The 22,745-nt window shown below is 36.9% G+C and overlaps 2 protein-coding genes across 8 annotated transcripts in view; one reads left to right on the forward strand and one right to left on the reverse strand.

Moving 5' to 3' along the window:
- LOC100645391 (midasin) overlaps positions 1-22,745 on the forward strand; it is a 132,243-nt gene that overhangs the window by 9,726 nt on the left and 99,772 nt on the right. The window lies entirely within an intron of this gene.
- Positions 41-22,745, reverse strand: part of LOC100645506 — an 80,528-nt gene continuing 57,823 nt past the window's right edge. For 3 of the 7 annotated variants that reach the window (XM_048413449.1, XM_003401767.4, XM_048413448.1), the window contains exons 5-9: positions 20,555-20,809; positions 15,495-15,599; positions 13,002-13,184; positions 9,323-9,622; positions 1,245-6,926 (exon numbers count right to left, since the gene is read on the reverse strand). In XM_048413449.1, the coding sequence (XP_048269406.1) occupies positions 6,747-6,926; positions 9,323-9,622; positions 13,002-13,184; positions 15,495-15,599; positions 20,555-20,809 (1,023 nt within the window). In that variant the 3' untranslated portion in view covers positions 1,245-6,746. Of the gene's footprint in view, positions 1,213-1,244; positions 6,967-9,322; positions 9,623-13,001; positions 13,185-15,494; positions 15,600-20,554; positions 20,810-22,745 lie in introns of those variants that run through there. The other 4 variants (XR_007226883.1, XR_007226882.1, XM_048413451.1 and 1 more) reach the window with 4 other exon arrangements.

The following is a 22,745-nucleotide window of genomic DNA, read 5'->3' on the forward strand; positions in this document are numbered from 1 at the left end:
GTAGATTTATGACATAAAATGTAATTGGTAATATATCAAATTCAGGTTTCATTGCTTTTTATTGTCTAATAATTTCACAATCAATGTGACATAAACTTTATTCAAACTATATCATTTTTAAAAAAAGACAAAACCTATACATTTACTACGTACAAGGAGGGGAAATGTATCAAGCGATAACATTGAAATTTTTAATTAAATCAAGTAAGCTTCTTGCTTACAAATTTGCTGCAGCAATCTTGCTTAAGTAGAAGTAGTAGCGATCTGACCGAAATTTTCTAAACTCGTTTATGCACAGAGCGATCTCAGCAACCGGACCAACTCCGTTTCGAATAAAAATAAGGAAAAAATAAAAGGGGGAAAATTTGCATGGTTTAATGAGTTCCGTTCTCCGCCGACAGGATTTTTTTATGGGTGCATCGATTCGTCCGTAGTAGTGTAATGGAACTTTTCCCTTTGAGCCGAAACTGAAATTGCGACTTTTTCGTACAAATCGATTTTTCAACACGATTTTACGAATGACGGAGTATGGTATAGCCGTGGAAGAATTTAATTTAATTTACAATGCATTTCACGTTACATCCTCTAATAAATATTCAAACGGCGTGTTTGAATTTTTTGAATTAATTTGCTTGCGCGTTCAAATTTATTACAATCGCATTGAGAAAATTTATTTACTCTGTTTCTTTATTTTCTTTATCATTTATCTTCTTATGGTCGCGTCGTTAACGTTCTACTCGATTTGCTTGTACCATTTGTTTAGTCGTTTCATCTCAGTTCTTCCATTCTTCCATTGGCTCTGTATCTGGCGTACTATTTTCTTTCTATTCGTCGTATAACCAATGTTATTCTTGAAGAACTGAAATTAAACGCCCCAAAGGGAGTCTTTACTGTTATAAGTTGATGGATGAGCACCATTGTCAGACTCGAGAGGCCAGGTAATCGCACGCCACCAAAGGATCAATGAGATTTCTTTCGCAGAAGCTGGAATATAACGTCTGTACCCGACGACTTGAAGTGCTTCTAGCTTTTAGTCTCGCTTCGGGCAACTTTTCCTGTTGCTCATTGCCACTCGGGCCTCTTCTATTTAAATCCAACGAAATATCAAAATAACGTGTGCAGCTAGCGCAAGCAACATGACGTATCAATTAAATAATTATTTTTAAACAATTATTTTGTTCCACCAATACCATCACAGCCTTTGTGAAGTTTCTAAAATGGAGGAAGATTAAAAAATATTACCATTGTCAAAGATAACCTATCTTTATTTACACGCTTAGTAACATCGATGTCGTAATATTATAATATTATAAACGCAAATAATTGTTGTATAATCAACGATACAAATATCGCAATCAATGTTTTCACACGATCTTCGCGTAATATCTATCGATCTGCCAGGCACCGTTTATCCATCAACTTAAACTAATTATCCTTAACGCTATCGTCGTTCTGGCTAACACTCACGTTCTAATAATTTTTAAAAGACATACTTTACGAGTAATGTTCGTAAGTTTACTCCGCCTTCTCCTACGAAAGTCTTTCCAGAGAAATTGACATTGTTTCAGGGATTTTCCGGACTTTATTTCTTTCGTCTTTCGAATGTTGCTGGATTACGGCTCAGCTCGCGTATTTCCAGCGTTTCTCGCTTTTAAATTTCCTTCCACGCGTATCGATCGACGGCATCGACGAAAAAAAAGGAAAATTTCTTTCCAAAGCAAGAACTACGTGACGAATTATAGAAACAGAGAAATATAACGGATAATAAAGAAATGTTCATCCTGCAAACTTTCCCAATAAATATTACGGTTTTCAATTTCGCTTTTATTTCTTTTCTTCTTTTTCTACCACAAACGAAAGAGCGGCAGATGATTTCGATCGAAATTGCAAACTGTTCTCACTGGAACCAGTTTGTTTCTGTAATTGTTCTACCCACGTGATATAATCTGCAAGCCACAATTTCTCGATCTATTGCTATAGTTGGGTGAGAAATTATCCCACCAGAGGTCTATAACTGTCATGAGTTGTGCAATTCTCTTCTCTCTTTCTCTTGTTAGCATCGACACTGTTGTGTATAGGAAGCTGGAAATGTGAAGACACTATCGCAAGGCAGATGGAGTTTATATTCGAGGATTTCGACCGATAAACGTTCTAGTTATCGCAGTTTGCATTCGTAGATCGAATGCACGGATTCTCAGCGTTGCGTGGTAATTATATTATGAATTCTGTATTACGTTCGATCCATTATCGAAATATTCAACGCGATGACGCGCAATTGCTAGAATTGCGTTCCGAATGATACCGATTTTTCGCAGTTTACATCGTAAGAAGCAGCAGTTGGCCATTGTATTGCTAAATTATAAATAATTTATTATATATAATATATAAAATTTATAAAATAATTATTATAATATTAATAATATTAAAATAAAATAATAATCGCAGTAACGAAATATTCGGAGTCGTGTTCTACTGTTCCTTCATTATCGCAATTCTTAGATATTTCAACGATTTATTCATTTCTTGGCGGTTAGGTGGTTCTTGCGATACAATTTATGCAAATTCTTAAAATCATCTACGAAAATTATTCGTACAGAATGAGAAGCTTTCGTGATTTTTGTATCGTAGAAATTGATCGTTAATTTTTCTAATTTTTTGAGGATGAACCGATGTTGCTGATTTTCGTATGCTTTTAAAGTTTTGTATATTTTGAGTACTTTAGGAGATTTCGATCAAAAAGGTTTTTTACGCTTATCAACTGTTAATTATAGTGAAATATATCGTGGCTTGTACTGTTCCAAGATTTTTTTTTTCAAATTAGAATTTGCAACGATTAGGTGAAGATTTGTTTAAATTTTCGTCGATCAGTCGTCGTTAATAATTTCGATTAGCGTCAGTTACCAAAGATTTAGTTGCTCCTGGTATGAATAATACAGCAAATGAGGGAAAATATAGTTGGTTTTGTCTCAACTGTTTATTAGAAGTAGGAAATATACGTTTGGCAACGTTAAAAAATGGAAAAAACGTCGACCATAATATTTCTATAAAATTCAATTACAATACAAGTAATATAAAATTAAATATAATACAAATCTACAAAATTCTCAGACACGTTATGCGAGGTCGTATACCAAATATTGGCTTGGTAACTAAGTGATTGCAGATGTTGTCATTAGGTGGTATTGACAAAATCCGCAATCACTTAGTTGCTAACCCAATAAAACGCTTCGTTCTCATTTTCGATGGAAATTGTTTAGAACTCGCGTAAAAATATCTGGTAAATTTTCCATTAAATTAAAACCACCGCTGTTTTTCTATTTCCCTCTCAGCAAACTCCAATAATTTTTATTTACTGAAGAAAAGTGAAAAAAGATATCTTTAATCACAAACGAGAAATTCATGCATTAAAACATGTATGTATTTTTCTTTTTTTTTTCTTTTTTTTTTTTTTTTTTTTTTTTTTTTTTTACAAGAAAAAGTAGCTCAGAGAACGCACGTCCGGAAATCCCTAAATTTTTGCATAGAAAATATATAATATATACATACATATACATATATACATATGTATAGGTATATATTTATCTGCATATACACATATACAGAGTGACTAGTTTATTCTCATTACGTTTTCACTTTGACAACACGTTTCACTTTGACAACATTTCTCGAAAAGTGTCGTTTCTTGCAGATATTTGACGAATCTAAAATTTTACTAATTTTCATAAATTTCATTTGATAAATAGATTTCGATATACCGTGAACTGAAATTTTTATATCGAATTTCTGTCATCATTATATTCTCGACAGTCGCGAACGTGTTAATTTCTTACCATCGAAAGAAGTAAATGAGAAATTGTCAATACAGAGTCGTACAGTCTTTTATTCCAATACATAATTCCATTATTCACGAATTAAATATTTATTCATGGCTGAAGAATATTTCAAACGAAAACAGACAGTACAGTATATATATATATATATATATATTGTAGTATCGTGGACGAGAGGCCTAAGGGATATCGGGCGAACTATAAACAATGTCGCGAGAAAGCCCAAGTGTGCCATTGGTCAATCGAATAGTTTCGTGGAAAAGGCCTACGTGACCCTGACCACAAACGGTTGCGAAACACGTGCGTGGTGGGGCTAAGCAAAGGACAAAGGGACACTAAGCTGAAAGACGAATTAACAGTCAGTGTTAGTTGAGAAGTCAGGGAGTGCGAGATGTGTTGTCGAGAGAGTGTGGTTCGCGTGAGTGAGAGCATTGACGAGTGTTGCAAATTAACTATCTAGTTGTCTTAATTATAATACGTTATTGTGGTTAGTTCACGTTAAACAACGATCGTTTCCTGTTTAATCAACATCTGTTTAGTCCATTTATTATAAATAAACTAATTGTAGTATAAGATCTTACAATATATATATATCAAATATCCGTTAAACGAAGAGTCTAATTACAACGAAAATCATGTTACAGTTTCACCATTATACATCGTATATCGAACAATTTCACGCTCGACACCGCTACGAACAGCGTTTAATTATCGGACACCCTGTATATGCGCACATGCGACTCCGCTTCTGTATATAATTATCTGTATAATACGTGTATAATAAGGATAATCGTAATAGTAAATAATATATATATATAATAATAGTAATAATCGAGGCAAAATCTCGATCACTTTGAGTCCCCAGTTTAATGGAAAGCTCATTCGAAGGTGCAGACTATCTAACGTATCCCTAATTAATCGCTTAATTGATCGCTAATTGGTGCAGCTAATGCTCTGTTCGATTCACAATTTAAGGAACTATTTATGTTTTGTCGGTGACATTCTGCGCTTTTCTACTTTTCTTGAATAATCTCTAGCTTGTTTCTTCGTGTCGCTTTCGCTTCTGCTTCGTTTCATTTTACCATTACTTTACTTCGTTTTATTTTATTTTCATTGATTTTTTAGTTTCATTGAATAAAGCGTTATCTAAACAGAGTCGTCTAGAAAGCGAAGTTTTACATGGAAACGTGCTTAACGTTGGCGAAACGATCATTCTCCTATCTCTTCTTCTCGAGTTTTGGCAATCTTCGAAGATTATTGTTTGAACGGTTCTTTACAGAACCTCTTTGGCAACGATTTTCCTTTGTCTTTCCATCTCTTCGCTTGTTTCTACGCGCCTGTATCTCGTTACGAGATGCACGTTGCTTGTTACGACCGGAAAGTGAACGTCCCGCGGATTTGTCTTCTTTTTCTTCTTTTCATTTTCGCGCGTGTCTTGGAAAGTTTGCATGTTTCGAAGAGGATTCCTAGGCTATGAAGAGGAATTTGCAAGTGGACAACTCAGTTTCTCGGTTGTTGTCCATTTGCAATCTTCTGTCAGTCGATCGACATCATGGAGTTCTACTCTTCAGCGCTGCGAAGATATCGCGCGTACGTGCATATCTCTTTAGTAAATTGGACAAATTTCATTTTGGAAATATCTTTGGTCGTTTTTGGAACGGCTTCGGAGAATTCATAGGAATTTATAGAAATTCTAAGTATCTTTTTAATATTAAACGTATACTATTCAGCATTTTTTCGATATTTCTTTCGAAGGACGAATTGAACGTTTATTGCAGCTTTTCGTACATTACAAACATTAAATTGCTCTTTCATCAAATTCATCATCGCTGACGAATATGATCATTTTACAAAATTATCTCGCAATACCATCGATTAAAAACGAATGACAAGTATCTTCTGAAAATTGATAAAAATTTCTTCCATCGTCTTCTTATACACCAAATATTTATTTTTCATCTAACTGACATTTAATATCTACTGTATACTGTTTCTTGATTTTTTAATGATTATATTACTCGTACGACTAAAGATACGCCAAGTATGGTCACGACAATAAGAATCGAATAATTCGATCGAAGAGATTTTACGACAATGCAACTAGCGACATACAAATTTTTATTTTCTTCCGTTTAGTTATCGATTTTTCATCGATACTCGAATTATTATTAATTTTGTAACGGGAGGAATTTATAAATTAGAGATTTGTTTAAATGTAAATTATAGATTAGTTTCGCAGATTTCGCGACAATCGATCGCGCAATTGTGCGTGCGTAGTGTAACATGCGATGGATCAACTTCAATCAAAGACTTTTTTACACAAATTTACAGAGCTCTTTACAAACATTTTAACATTAAAAAATTAATTATTAATTTTTAATATAATAATAACATCACGCACAATCTATGCTCGATTAGATTTAAAAATAATTGAAACAAGAATTTACATAAAATTCTCGAAACATTCTTCTTCTTGTCGTTCGAAAATCTTCGAATTGTTAACGTGTTACACTTTGTTCTCTGTTGGAAGAAGCATTTGTTAAACAATTATTAACGTAAATTAACAATTTTTAACGTATCTTCTCTCAAATCTCAAAAATATCGTATTCTTATTTCCAACATAATTTGATCGAATTTTCTAGGGAAATTGTTGAAAAACTCGTTAGTATAGTTTGAAACAACTGCAAGGAAAATTTGTCTTTTTCCATCTAACAGGAATTTTCTGCTTTATAAAATAAAATAACGTACAAGCTATGGACGAACGTTTACGTAATTCGTAATGAAATTGTTTCGAAATTTTCTCGTTGAAACTTTCCAAATGATATGCATAATAAGCAAAGCAATGAACCAAGTTCGCGAAAGAAAGGGAATTCTGTAATTGAATCTTGCTGGTTTAAGGAAACATGTTAAGAAAGTTTATTCACTAGGTAGATCGCTGCTAGTTGGGCTGACGTTCACTTCCGAGTCGGTTATTTTCGGGGCCGGCGGTAACAAAATGCTCGATCTTCTACTAACGTCTTCCTCGTAAACGCTTGACGTGCTTTTCGACCTTGAAACCAGAGTCCACGGATCCGGCGGTACGATCATAACGTCGTCCTGTACGGTTTAATTCCGCGATTAATTACGATTAGTTAATCTTAAACAGAAAGTGTAGAGAGGGACACCTTTATTAATGACGAACATCATAGAGTCACCGGTGGTTTGCTTTGCATGCTGTTCTCGTGCTTGCAATTATGCTCGAAATTGTGCATACAGCAGATACATTGCTCGCCAAAAAGATAGGCCAAGTGTGCTATCTTTAATTTCTTAATGGCGCGTGTCAAGTTTTTCATCTGTAACGTATAATATGAAAACATTATGAGCTCAGGTCAGGTAATCAGATCCAGAAATGCTTTCTGCATGATTATTTATTTGTTCTTTGATTAAATTTATGTGTCGGACACTATTCATTCTAACATTGATGAACTTGATACTTGTCTTGGCGAAATAACCGACACCCGCCCAAACCATCACGCTGCCTCCTCCCATTTGTCGTCGAATTGCTGACATTGTCTCTTTTCTTATGTCATGAAAATAATATTGCAACCCATCAGTACCATCCAAGTTGAATCTTTTTTCGTCTGAAAATAGTACCCTTCTCCGTTTCTTTTTCCAACGCACTGTTTCTTTTGCAAAGCGTAAACGTTCTACTTTGTGTTTCGTTGTTAAGGAAGGTTCCTTTTTCAGTTTTAGTCTCTTAATATCTTTGCAGGATAGTGGAACCCGACGAACACTCGAAACACCGGCACTAACACTAGATTTTTTCATTATTTGCTTCGTCGTTAACTGCCAGTTGGAAGCCACGCTCATAATTGCTCGCTTATCACGATCAGATAACGATGACGGCCGACCAGTATTTTTCTTTTTTGCCATAATCTTTAACTTTTTTTAAGGAATTCTGTATTACTTTACGACTTCTTCTTATTACTTTCGATATTTCTGCTACTGATAACTGTTGCTGTTTTAGTTCAAGAATTTGCTTTTTTCCAGACTCGTTTAATTTTTTTCCGCCTCCCATACTTACACATTTATATAATATTGTACTATAATCTTTACTCGTTGATAGATCATGATCTACTGAGCAATTTCTAAACGTATTAACAGAGTGTGCTATCATTTCGTTCTTAAAATAAAACAATGTTTTTTGTTACACACTAAACCTCGTAATATTTTTAATTATTTTCAATGAACCGTATATTCTCAGCTCAGAATGTTTACATATTATACGTCACAGACGAAAAACTTGACACGCGTCGTTGAGAAATTAAAGACAACACACCCGGGCTATCTTTTTCGCGAGGAGTGTACGTATCTTGCTACTATCGCTACTTTTTTCTAATATTTTTTCTTCTTAAACGATTACTGTACTACGAAATTAGAACGAAATTATTTTTGAAAAATCGTTTATTAGCTATACGAATGAACAATCCAAGTATTTTCAGCGAAACTCAAAGTTTATTTTAAAAAAGGGATACCGCAAATCGTTCGATCAAAGTATTTGTTTGTCTGTTATTGGGCTGGCAACTAAATGATTGCGGATTTTGTCATTAGGTGGTATTGACAAAATCCGCAATCACTTAGTTGCCAACTCAATAAACCATTGCAACGTTGGATCGCACGCTGCTTCTGCGATGAAAAATCGTAATGAATGTTGTTGGAGACGCATTGCAGCAGCTACTTTAGTCGCCAGACATTACTCTCCTTATCAAATACCTATCTCCAATTAATGGATCAGATACTAAAGTAATTCGATGATCGGATCCCGGCCGGAAGACGCAGCATTTCTCCGATATAAATCCATCACTTGGCTGATGGATGGTTCGAAGTTAGGGAAGAAACCAATGGCGAATACTTTGATCGAGAAGAACTTGCTGTATTTTCTTTTAAATAAACTTGCAGTTTCGCTGGAAGCTTGCAATCGTCTGTTTGTGTACCTAATACTCGACAAACTTTTAATCATTTGACACAAAGATAAGAAATAAAGGAAAATTGAATACTCCTTTGCGCAAACTCATATTTATTAGGCTGGCAACTAAGTGATTGCGGGATTTGTCAATACCACCTAATGAGAAAATCCGCAATCACTTAGTTGCCAATCCAATAGATCAACAGAAACGAAACGTCGTGCAAGTCGACCGAATTATGCGAATATTACAACGAGTACCGTGTTTTCGACATTTTACGCGTATTTTTGCATCAACAAATTTCCCACGAACAGATGAACATCCACGGTGGTCTACGCGAATAAGCAGAGAAAATGAGCGCAGAGCTTTTCTAACAAGCGAAAAGCTACAAGCCATTTTTCCATAGCAGCCAGTTCTTTGATCGTTTCGTAAGCAACAAAGTTGTATCAGCAGCTCGTAAAGCAACGTGACCTTCTTTCCGCGATGCTATTCTACGATGACTGTCATAGAAAACGTAGAAAGTGGCGAGAAAGCGTTTCTTTGAAATACCAGTAAATGTTTGCCAGTGGGTGGCAAAGGTGGTTTGAGCAGTGCCACGTCGGTTAGATCCGGACACGCATCGGGTTGCACCAGCGGTGGTTCCGGCGGCGATGGCACCGCCTCCATGGGTTCGTGGTATCGTGGTGGCTGCACGCTTTCCACGGGGATGCTTGGACCCAGAATCCAGCTGGCGATCACCTCGCAGCAGCCGCAGAAGAACTCCGACAGGCCTTGACGTAGGCCGCGGTGCATGCTGAGGAAGAGCACCGGGTTCACGAATGCGTGGACGTACGCGATATGTAGAGTCACCTGGAATTTTCGTTGGCCCACGTTTGTAAAAACGATCGATTTCTATCAACTCGCATGATCTTAGAACGCAGCTGCTCTAGTTTGTGCGTTTACAAATATCTTTAAGCTAATTGACGCGTCGAGGATTCGTTAGGTAGGACAGCAAACAAATTGAAACTTTTTCTAAAACTTTTGCTGAATTTATATTCCCGGAAAGCTTCGTGAAACTGTCTCCAAACTTAAGCTCGTATGAGAAGATCGCTCGAATATTCCAATTACGTAGACGTTAGAGTAACGTCAGAGAATGTCAGGTGCCATTCATCGAGTGATGGGAAGGGAAGAAGCTAAATGCTTTTGTGGTGTGAGAAAGTCGAAGGAGAAGTGTTATTTATCAGAAGACTAGAGAAATTTGTATTTTTGTCTGTTTGAGGCAATTTGGGCAAATGAATTTGGCCTGTTTGAGACAATTTGGCCAGATCAATTTGGGCTGTTTGAGACAATTTCATCGACCATATTCATCTGTCGCTTGATGCATTCAGTTCATTGCTCACCGGTAAATTGTCTCACGAATAAAAGAAGCATTCAGCACTGTCTTCTCTTACGAATACTCGTGAGCTGCTTTCGTCTTTTCTCAAGTGTCTCGTATTAGAAATGTCTTGGATTCGAGGGAAGAACTGAAACTAGTCTGAGGGAAGTTTATCAGTGTTTTGTACTAACGACGATACTAACCCTTTGAGTGCTGTGGGCGCATATAGGTGTCTGGCGAAAGCTATCGGTGTGGACTAAGGACATATATATGCGTTTTCTGTAAGTGCCCGGCATGGACTAAGAACGCATGTATGGGTTTTTCAATTTTTCCGAACACCTACGCAGAAGTAATACTATTACGTTTGTGTGAAATAAATATAAATGCATTCCTTACGGCAGTAAACAAATGCCAATAGTGCCTCGTTATTGTTGAAATAGTTACTACCTGTAAGAAAACTCTACATCTGGTTTTTTTAGTTTTCTCAAGCACTGAATTTTTCACACACAACTAAATGATTAACTTGTGCTATATTTACTAAGTTTAGTTTTCTAGTTTATTGTTTTCTAGTTTATTACCCAAATTCTAGCCAACTGTAAATTTCAATGTTTACAATAAATAATTACAAATAACTAAAAAATAACGCTCTTGAATCATTTAATCTCGTGCAAAAGAATTACTATAACTTATTACGATTTGCGCTTTGAATAGTCAATCAACAGAGTTCAGTCTAACGAAAAAGTATTCCGTCCACAGCGATCGTCAGCGCTAGACGCGCGCCGTCCGTACGGACGGTATAGGCCGTGAGTATTCAGCACTCAAAGGGTTAAGACTGGAAATTGATAGAGAAACTGATCAAACGACTTGTTTTTGAATAAAAATACTCGCAAGAGGAAAGTAGGCACTTAACGGGGTGTTACTGAATCGATCGTGTTCGCGTAAATGAGGCGGAGGACATTGTCCTGACTTATGGCAGTTTTGAACTCTTGCGCAATGTTACTTCTTTGTTCTTAGAAATTCTCGTACGATACGTATGAAACAACGTGTTTCATATTTTTATCGTAGATCTACTTCACCTTGAATGTACTCGATTTACAGTAAATTTCCTCTTTTTCGATACAGTTGACGATCAACGAATAATCTCTCACTTTGACTGCATTCGCGTTTGCTATTAATCAATGCCTTTGATCTGGCGAACTTATTCTTGCATCTCGTTGTGGAAAGACGAGAAACGCGCGAAAAAAAGAGGAAGAAGAAGAAGATGGAGGTCTTTGTGACTGGAACAGAAGAGCGAGAAGATGGAACTTGAATTCGTATTGTGCATCCAGGAAGCGAAATGACAGCGCGTATCCGTTGTTCGTGAATGGTTGTCACGTTAGAAAAGCTTGTGCGTCGATGTTTGAAAGAAACTGACGCTTGCTCGCGTGAAACACAGGAGAAGTGCAGTAGAACAGTGTCGTAGCATTGTTCGAGTCGGAGGATTTTTCAGTAATTTTTCTTCTAATTCTGAAATCAAATTTCGCCTGCTCTTGGCTACCTAAACGTGAACTGATCAACCAGAAACCGGATTCTCCGGTGAAATTCTACGTAGCTTTGTGAAACGATCGCTTGTCCAATTCTTTGAGAAATCTGGTTTTCCAATGTACGCGTTTCCTATACGTTCGGTTAGTCTGCGTGTGGAAATAGAAATTAGAGTGGAAGGTGTTAATTGTTAGCGAGAAGAATCGTTAAGAAAAATTCGATATTTCGTATCGAAGGCAAAGAATCATCGGCAATTAAAGATGTTGAATCTTGGCGATTCGATATACCGTTAGGTGGCCTTAATTGCAGCTGTGTTGAATTAACGAGGCCCTTGTTCCTGCAGAAATTCGTCCAACTTGAATCCATTTAATTATAAAAACACGACTTCGACGTTAAATCAGAATCCATAAATGACGAAATTGTCTTACTCTTTGCTTTCTCGCGAAGTTCCATTTAAGCAAACAGCTACAACGTGTACAGTAGTGCTGTATCGAATTATTGGCTTGGCAACTAAGGGACTGCGGATTTTGTCATTAGGTGGTATTGACAAAATCCGCAATCACTTAGTTGCCAACCCAATACGTACGATTATTTGTCTACCGTGAACGACGCTTAAAAAGAATCGTAGAAGATTTGAATTTCGTCTGGATATAAGAAAAAAGGACGCTGTAGATTGCAAGTGATGTCTTTGACTGTAATAAGTTGTTCAGACGTTTATTCGTTGTTTAAAATGTTACGCCACTTCTGCCAGGAAATTCAATGAGCTCTCGTAACCTCGATATTTTCAGTTTTAGAACAGCGAAGAAGGGGCAGTCGCATAGTACTCGAGCGTCCTCGAAGCTAACATAAAACTAAAACTAAAATCTTAAGTAAACCACCTACACGGTGTCATAAACCCGCAACATAACACACCTGGATATAAGTAGACGGCCCTAATACTAAAAGCAACATAATGTTTCTTTAATCTCAGCGACTGAGAGATAAGAGAAACCAGTAAAAAGATAGGAATCTCGAAAAAAGGCGAAAAAGAGCGCGTTACCTCGGAAGAATTAACGTTCTGATCGTTCGACCAGAGATAGAAGAATCGGCTATTTCTGGTTCAACGTGCAGAAGTCGTTTCAAATTGTAATTTACACGGCTGGATTCGATCAGTTGGATCGTTTCATTATTTCAACTAAAAGTAGCAGTGCAATGTAAACGAGGTTTAACTGACTGAACGGAGAGAGCGTGAAGAGTCACGCAACAACACCAATAGAGTCAGTTTTACCTGTTTTCGTGCGGCCTTTTTGTCTTTTGAACTTGTTGGCGTGAATTTTCATAAAACTGTCATTTAGCGGGCGATTTCGCAATTACCTCGTAACCAGTTGGATTCCCGATGATAGGATGATTCACCAGAGTGACGAAGAACAGTGGTCCCCAAAAGATAACGTACGCGGCGATGACCACCAGAAACATCTTCACCCTCTGCACGCCCTCCCTCTCCATCCTCTTTAAGTAATTCCTCATTTTCCGGTGCTCCTCCGCCGCTCCGCTCCTCTGAAGCAATACTTCCTTTTTAGCGGATCGACGAAATCAGATGCGCTGACATTAGAAGAGCGTTTTGTGCCGGTCGACGCTGTTCCTCTTTCAGGGTGGCCGCAAAGGGGTCGACTCAGGTGTTAGACCAGCGAGAAATTTTAGCGAGTCGTCTCGTGTCAATGGAAATTTGGCGTCGAGTGGCTCGATCATTGACATATCAACATACACACACATTGTATATATATACATGTAAATTCTTACATTAACACGTTGACTGGCACGCGTGTCTTCAATGAAATCTCCTTCAGGCTACGCGTGCCACAGTACCAAGCGTTCTCTGCTAGGTACTCCTATCGATATTTTAGATAATTTAAAATCTCTGTCCTGATTCGTTAAAATGTCGAAAAGAAAGATGGAAAACTTATTTCTTAGTGAGTCAAATAGCAGTGAAGAAGCTTTTACGAGGCTTACACAAATTCGGATAGCAGCTATAAGAAAGAAATCAGATTTCCTAGAAATAGAAATATAAATAGAATTACATCGTCTGATTCTGATTCGGATATTGATAAGTGTAATCGTAGTGATACTGAATGTAATGAAGATACTGTTGACGAGATCTTACAAGAATTGGTCATTGAGGAAGAAAGAAGAACTGATGATACCGAGGAAAGTACGATTCAATTTGGTGAATGGGATGAATTTAGTGGTCGGCAGAAGTCATTTCCTTTTTCCGAGACAGATGGCCTCATTAGGCAATTACCTAGCGATGTTAATCCATATGATGTGTTTGAACTGTTCGTTGATAACGAAATAATAAACTTACTTGTATCAGAAAATTGCAACAAGGAAGGCTGTAAATATTAGAAGATTTAGAGAATTATTAGCTGGAAAATTATTAGGGTTGTCTGAAAATACAAAAAATCCTTTTCTTCGACGGAGTCAGCATAATATCGCCGTTTAGAAAAATGATTCCGGAAGAAGCATTAGACGCGCGTGCAAACTATGTTATGCAGATAAAAGACGTCGAACGGACCGATCAGAGACACGGGAGAATTTAAAGAAAACAACAACTTATTGTCCAAATCGTCCCGACCAACTTCAGCTTTGTATAGAATGCTTCAAAGTTTTACATTCTAAATAATTTTCTTAATAAACCATTTTCGCATTACTTTTATAATAATTCTATAGTTTTATTATTTCCAGTGGAATATCTTTTCAAATATCTACGACGATCCTTCGCAAGTAGTCAAATAATCGTCACCCGAATACGGGTGACGCGGCAGTCAACATGTTAAGTAAAGTTGAGAAATTGATATAATATAAAGTCAGACGAGCGAAAAAAACGACAGTGAACGTACAACTTCGAAGTAGATTTTGAAAGCGGTCGTTTGACCGGATCTGGTGGTTCTGTGGCAGGTTCGACCAGCGAATTCAACTTTTTCGATCTTCCGCTCCCTTCGGATTCTTCGCCAGGCGCTGCTTGCCGAACGACCGCTTACAATTAGTCGATTAAGCTAGTCGACTGTAAATTTGCATGTACACGAAGCGACTTGGTAAAATTTCTTGTCGGTCGACCCGTCTGCAACCATCCTCAGGTTAGAGCTGCCTTTCGAGCGTATCTCGCGATTGTCAGACGTATTGCAGAGGCTGTCTGTGATAATGAGGTGGCTCGGTTGAACAATGCAAATGAGGTTACCAGGAGAAATGAACCGGCCGTGCGTACAACATTGGGTGTCAGGGTTTTAATCTAAGCAAAAATAATATTCTGCATGGTGTTGCTTTTATTTTATTTTTATTTTTTTTTTTTTTGTTTTTCTTTCTTTATCACTCTGATTTGTAGAGAATACGATCGTAAGATCCTCTCTTTTCTTAAATGTTGTGCTACATGTCGGAGATGCCGGATCTATCGAAATGTGGCGAGTTGTTTGGAATTTTTAATCTGCGGGAGAATAAAATTGTCGATCGTGTTTCTCTGTCTGTTCTTTATTTCCAGAATATGTGAGGTTATGTGTTGTTTCTTTCAAACGTTCATATAGCATTTTGAGAAACGGATAACGCATGAATTTTTTGGTTTTTTTCTAAAGTTTTCAATGCGGCAAGCTTTCTACAAGAGAGAAAATCGTACGCTAGATAATTCGCAAAGAAACATTCTGAACAGAAATTTCTTCGAAATAATTGAATCTTCAACGAATGGTATCTTGAATACGCGAGTCCATATTTTTAAGGAACTGTTTTACGAAGAGACACGTAATAACAGCGTTTTCTTTTTCTTTTTTTTTTTTTAAAGAGAAGCAGATTCATAGCGAGTGATTTATTGTTCGTTATTACCTTGGGCGTGCCACCATTCGTAGATGCGGCAGAATTTTCAGGAACCGCGTTCGTTTGTTGGTTACCCGTTGTATTCACGAGAATCGTTAGTAGTGCTACCTTTACCTGATACAAAAATCGATTATTTTCAGTAGAAAATGAAGGAAAATTACGTTGGTGCGATTGATAGCAAAAATCCTTGTGTTTTCTATCTCAAATCCCTGAAATATATTTGTACACAGTGCGATCAAACTTTGAATAATTTAATAAAATTGTTAATAATAAACGAGAATTAATCGTATTGATTATGAGAAAAAAGTTAAGAATTTCGAGAGATATGTTCATTCGCAAAAGAACGAAAAAAAAATTCTACTACGATTGTTAGTTACATAAAAAGAAGATTGTAAATTAATCGTTTAAATTGTATAAACAAATTATACTTAAACACTTTAGTATACTATATACGCTATATCATGCTATATAAAAGAATTTAGTAACTACGAAAAAAATTCTAATTTACACGCTAAAACGACTTTCATATTTAATACTAAGAGGATGAGAAATGAAATTCCATGGTTAAAAGAAAATGACTACTCTTTCCTCGTCGCAAAATTAAAAAAAATGCAAATTATGAAAACCGCAAGAGAAAAAGAAAATTATGCTTCGAATTGCTGGTTCCACTAAAACGATTCTACTTCGACAGCAAGTTAAAGCCAAAGATTTCAAATTATAGAAAATCTAATTACTTCACTAACTTAATTATTTTCTCTTTACCTATTTTGCTAATTACAAGAAAAATGATAAATTAATCATTACCATTCAAATAATCGTTCTCTAAATTTAGCAGTAAATCTAATCGAATTTAAAAATTATGCTTAAAAACTACTACACTAAAATAAAATAAAAAGAAAAAGATAATAATGATAATAATAAGAAAAAAAATTCCGTTGACACTGCACCGAAGAGAATAAAAATTCTAGCTTTTCAAGCCACTGTCAGCTTCAAGTCATCGTTGTTCATCGGTGTTTTAACGAACGCTCATTTCTATTAATATTGACTTACAACTTCCTCAACTGGTAAGCGGATTGGCAAATTTGCCGAACAAAATGAAATCAGTGGCTACTAATTACAGCCTAATCAGTCGCCACCGTGTCTGACGTTTGCGTTAATAAAGCAAACTACCTGTTAAGTCGCCAGGAAACCGTGTTTCAGTTATAGAGGACGTAGTATTCTTTGTGTTTGCTCTGAGTCAACGTTTCGTAGAACTTAGCATGTACACTGTCTCGCGAAAATATTTTATGTGTTATACAGAACGTTTTGAAGTTTTATCAGCGTTCTACACCGCCTAATAGATTCCTATCGATGAAATTTATTAGACTTTGGTCGGCTTCTTTCTGCACGTTCATGAACTAGTGTAAAAATATTTCTTCCGGGCCATGGTGAATGCAGTGAAAGATGAAAAGAAAGTACGCGAGTCAGAAATAAATGTAGAGAATTCTCGTCTTTCTGGAAGAATTGTCTGGCAACGCTGTACATCTGCGATTGTTCTCAAACTCCAACATATCGAAAAGGACTATTTAACATTTTACCGACCTCTAGCGGTTCAACAGCATACGCACATCCGACCGGCAACTCAGGCGCCGGTTCTGTTTCGGTTTAGACTCTCCAATACCGATTCTTTTCATTCGTCGCGAACAGTAAGTTTTTCGAATTGGTATAAAACTGTGGGAGCTTGCAAAGCAACGCAACTGACGCAATTGAGCAAGTTATGTAAATAACAAATTACTGCTCAAATAATAAGAAAGATTGTCGGCGATCAGAAGCCGATGAATAGACTATCGGTCGGTAAGCGTCAGCGACAAAAAACCGGTTAATTTGACTATCGGTCGGTAAAGTGTTAAGAAGGTAAAATGCCATCAAACGAGTGTCGCTTCTGTACTTTTAATTTTGTATTATAACTAAACTTTGGTTTAAGCGTGAAAGCACTTGCTCGCATCGTAAACGAGTTTCCACGTAAAGTGAGAAAATCCAATACGAGTTTTAGGTTTAATTTTAATATGGGATTAAGATATACTTTTAAGATATACTTTTTTTTATGACGTTTTACATTTTTTTAAATGGTCCTCTCCAGTATATCGAAGTTGGAAAAGATCGCAGGTAAATCCGACTAAATTGTAAAATATTGCAATTTTTATATAATACATGGTTTATGGTTTTATTCTGCCCTGTACGACTTTATGCGGGCTTTCCGCGTTATGGGAATTTATAGACGTAAATCGTGCGGAATCGAGCAACTTTGAAATTTTGATATTTGAGGATTACGAAGCTTGGAAACGAACGAATTTAGAAACTCATGAAAATTGAATGAAATACACTGCTCTGGGCTATTATCAAACATTTTCATCCGTAGCATCGTTTTTAGCTACGTATTTACCTACGATAAAGGATCGTTCGAATATTTTTCGCTTTGCGATCGGTGCACCAAAGCTGCGCCGAAATCAACGCGTACGTAACGCTTCGTATCGTTCCTTTACGAGGCAGATACGCGATATTAACGACGGGAAGTGAAAGAGAAGGAGAGAGAGAGAGGAACTGACGAACGGCGCTAGCTTGGTTTCTCTGTAGTCAGACATGGATCGCGTTCAATACGTCAAATTCTCTACTTGTGTTATCGTAATATTTCTGTAACACACATGTTATATCGATGGATTATTTTCCAAACAACAAAAGCGTACGCTATTCTTTTAAATCGTTCGCTTAAAGCGGCTACGAAAAAAAGGTATCTGTGCATGCTCTTGTCTCTCGATGAAGCGTTTACTTGTCAGATTTGTTTTAGTCGTTTACCAAAAACAATGCAAAAGTGGTAAGTGTTAACACTTAGCCAACCGCGTGCGCCACAGCGAGCTATACGTTTGCATCGCGCTCGGACAAGCCAACTTATACGACGTTGTCCATCGCGCATTTTTCCAAGCATCGTGGACTAATATTAGGACTCAACATAATTAGTATTAATCTAGGACTATCAAAAAAACAAAGAAGTTTACATATTGTTTATACAAAACATCAAACTAAAAATATAAAAAGATATAGGTGAAATTAAAACCATTTAAGATGGCTAAAGATAAATAACAGGACTTGAAGATGAAAATAACATTCATAATGCATTTTAATATTTTTTTATAGTGTGATATCGTTCGATTATAACTTTATTTAGTCATAATTTGTTGTGTAACTTTTTAATTAATTTTAACACCACTAAAGTGGCGTATTTTGTTATATACTGTATTGGCAACAATTCTAGGTAAACAATAACTGATAATAACAACAACAAAAAAAAAAAAAAAGGAAAACGCGTTGCTAAAGACAAAAAAAGGAGATCTTCCTGTTTGGTCGCGCAGCGATGTTCTTCACAGAGGGGGGATCTGCCTACTCGGTTGGCTAAGTGTTAACACAAATAGCCAAAATGAAGAAGAGACGTCGATGTTACGAAAAAATCGGAATTCCATTTATCTTTCGTTGTAAAGTGCTGTGGAGGAGATTGTGCCGTTTGGATTTCTCTCTTGTATTCGAAAAATGATATTCGCTATGCATCACCTAGACATCATGCGGTAATTGTTCGCAACTTCAGCAAGTTATCGATGTATCGCCGCTTCGTTTACTGATTTCTACATTTTAACACTTTGACTGCCACGTGGGTCATATATGGCCCATCACGGTTTCTCCTGTGACGCCACGCTGGTCATTGGTGACCGGAACGCTTCAATTTCTTACAATTGTAAAAATTGTATGAAAATTGACAGTTAGGGTATTTTTAATATAACAGATAAATAGAAAATACTTTGAAATGAAAAGTACCCTATTGAACGATTAAACATTTTTATTGCAACATCAATAAAAAGAAATGAAAAGAAATCTTGCATCTAACGGTGCACTGTGTTAAAACACTTTAAACATGAATGTGGCTCATTGATACAATTTGGACAATAGGTGGTCACCTTTTTCCTCCGATTCTTAGCAACTTTTGATCCTAATTGTCTAACATTTTTTTTATACCACTCTCTGCAAAATTTTCGTGCCAGGTACGCCTGCCCTTCTTTTTTCTGTATTTCCTGTGGCAATCTTTGTCGAATAAGTATATTTGACTGCTCTGGTAAATGGTACTGTGTAAGGTGCATTGCCAGTGCCATTCTAAAATCTGATACCTTGATTTATGTTTTTGTTGCTTGTTTAGAGAGTATCATCGCCTTTGAAATTCATGTATTTAACAATAACTCTAAAGCTAATTTTATATAACACTTGAGGGTTCTTCTATGTGGTGTAGAATATGCTATCATTTGATCTGATAAATCTGCAGCATATTTTCCTCTCTTGTAATCTACCACTACCATTGGTTTATCACAAACATAATTTTCTTTGCGAACCTCTGCCATTTCAACCGAATGTTTCGTCGAAATCATAAAAATGATCGTAATACTGTTTACTGATATCTTCTACACGTTTCAACAATATATTCTGCGCGTTTTGTTCACGACGAAATAACGAAAGCGTATGGTTTGTTGAAATAAACGAAGCTAAATATGTCGCTATCAACTGTTACCAAGGTGCTTGTTACTAATAAAATAAATGGTCCATTGGATAAGAATGTTGTCTTACATCTTCAATTTATTATTATTTTGCCATTATATGCTTTGAATAATAAAAATACTCCCGTGGCGTCCTCAGCGGAACATGTGATTTCGGCATGGCAGTCAAAATGTTTTAATAACCTTCACGCACCATCCTCCAGAGTATGAACATGCACTTTCGAGTCACCCTGTATATCCATAATCAAAACCCATAAAGCAAAACCCCGATATAAAGATGTAAAGCAGCGTAATCTTTCTCTTTATACCTGAAACGAATCTGCGAAACATCATAATTCCCCGAGGAACACTTTGACCCAATTCTCCGGTGTAATCGCAATAATTCGCGAAAATGGCGAACACGTGATCTCGTGCAGCGATTTAGCGAGCAAAAGGGATGAAGCATGCGTGGAAGTAGCTCATTTATTTGGAAGAATAAACGCGAAAAGTGATACGTACCGCTTCAACGTTCGCCTTGGTCAGGTCTTTGTGCAGTTTTCGAAGATGGATGAGGGTGAGAGCGACGCAAATCATATTGATGGCGATCCAGAGGACGTTTAGGATGTAATGGCGGAATGGGCCATGTACCAGAGGGCAGCTCGGTGCATTGTGGCCCGATTCCGTGTTCGCGGCTAGCGCTCCGCTTAAAAATGTCGGGCCCAGGTTGATGGTGATGCTCGCGAACCATATCATGAACGTGCCGAATAACACGCACTGAAACAGAGCGCGTCTTTACGAGGCTTTGTGCTACTCGATACGTCTGTTGGATGCTGTGAAATGTGGCGTGTGATTTTTCACACGCTTCTACTTGTCGCCAGTTTTCTTCGAACTTTGTAGTCAGACTCGTGTTGGATGACAAAGAAAGAAATCAATGGGAAGAGAATTGTTAGGATATGAAAGGAAAATGAACGTAAGAACGACTTGGTTTATTTCAAATTTTCTTCACTGTATGCATAGGTTTCGAGTGGAATTCCAGAACAATTCTGCGCACAGAACAATCTAACACACTTTGTCTTATTAAATTTCGCGTTTTATGTTAGAAGCTAATATTGCTATATTAAAAACGCGTTATTAAATTCTGTAGCACGTTCCAGATAGTTCATTAAAGTAGCCAAGAAACGTTCAAGAGCGTTGCGTAACGACAATAATTATGAGTTAAATGAATTTGATTGAAAAGTTATTTTATTTGAAAATTAGCTGAAAAGTTGAGAATAGAAATATTAATTCCAATGGTTTAAAGACTAGATTTTATTCATAAACGTGACTAGAAAGTTGAAAATAATCTGCGTTCGTCGTATGTGACTTCTACGAGGCGTGGTTCGATTAAATAAAACCGTGCTTGCTGCATCTATTGTTAAAATGACACTCAGCGCTTCTTTCATGACATTTTTTGTTTCCATGAATGATGGGTCAACTAAAATAGCATCTATTGGGTCGCTCGGAAAATTCGTTCCGATTTTTGGAGAATTTAATAAAACAACAGATTTTGCTTTGTACCTCTCCATTAGGACAGTTGTTTTCAAACGTATGGCAATAAAAAACGTTACTAGAAGCATCTTCAAACATGCTCTTCCATTTTTAACAAAATATTACACTTGTCAAACGCTGTCCGGAAAGTTCGTTCCGATTTTTGGAGAATTTAATAAAATAATAAATTTTGCTTTGTACTTCTCCATCGGAGAAGTTGTTTTCAAGTGTATCGCGCTAAAAAACGTTACTAAAAGCATCTTGAAATATTCTTGTCGATTTTTAATAAAATATTACACTTGTCAAACGCTGCTCGGAAAGTTCATTCCGATTTTTAATTCTTTAGCCGGCATAAAAAAATCATATTGGAAGGTTCTTGGCCGAAGAACCTGAGAGATTACGGAAGGATGGAATATTCAAATTGCGTGAAAAATGAAGCAAAAATGGCACCTATATAATTCGGTAAATGTATATCGAATGGAAATGTAGATCGGAACGAACTTTCCGGGCGACCCAATATATTGTGAAGCGATGATATCCCGAGGCTATCGAACGAGATTGTGCATGATCGAACGATTCTTATTTAACGAATGGAAGCGCAAATAGGAAGAGGCTCGTGCAGACAGAAAGACGAAAGGTTCCCGAGAATATAATAGAACCATGACACGTATTGTTAGAACGAATTAACCAGCGGACAAGTGCGGTGTAAACTGTCCGCAACGGAATGCTGGCGTGTCGGGATTAATCGCCACGTGTCTCGTTTATTCGAGGCGACCTTTTGCCGACGTGCGACGCCTCGATTAACCCGATTCGACCCGACGATCGCTCCTATTAATCAAACTTTTAATTATTCCAATATCCCGTAGCCATTGATTCCGATCGCTCGTTATCGTTATCGTTTCGACCTCGTTTCTTAATTACGAACTTTGCATAATCGACTTTAATGTCAAGAACAGGTCCTATGTATATAGAAAAAGTGTTAAGCTTATTCTAAATTGTTGATTTTTAAATTTCTGCCGAGGTTTCAGGTGCGATCGTCGTTGTTCTTCGCAAAGTATACAGGGTGACTCAATCAAGTGGGACCATCTAAGTATTTGCCTTATCGACGATTGTACGGAAATGCCTCTCGGGACGACTACTTCGAAGGGCACGTGTCGCGATGGAAAGAACTTTTTCTCGTGAC

This window comes from Bombus terrestris, chromosome 16 (assembly GCF_910591885.1).
Source record: "Bombus terrestris chromosome 16, iyBomTerr1.2, whole genome shotgun sequence".
NCBI lineage: Eukaryota > Metazoa > Arthropoda > Insecta > Hymenoptera > Apidae > Bombus > Bombus terrestris.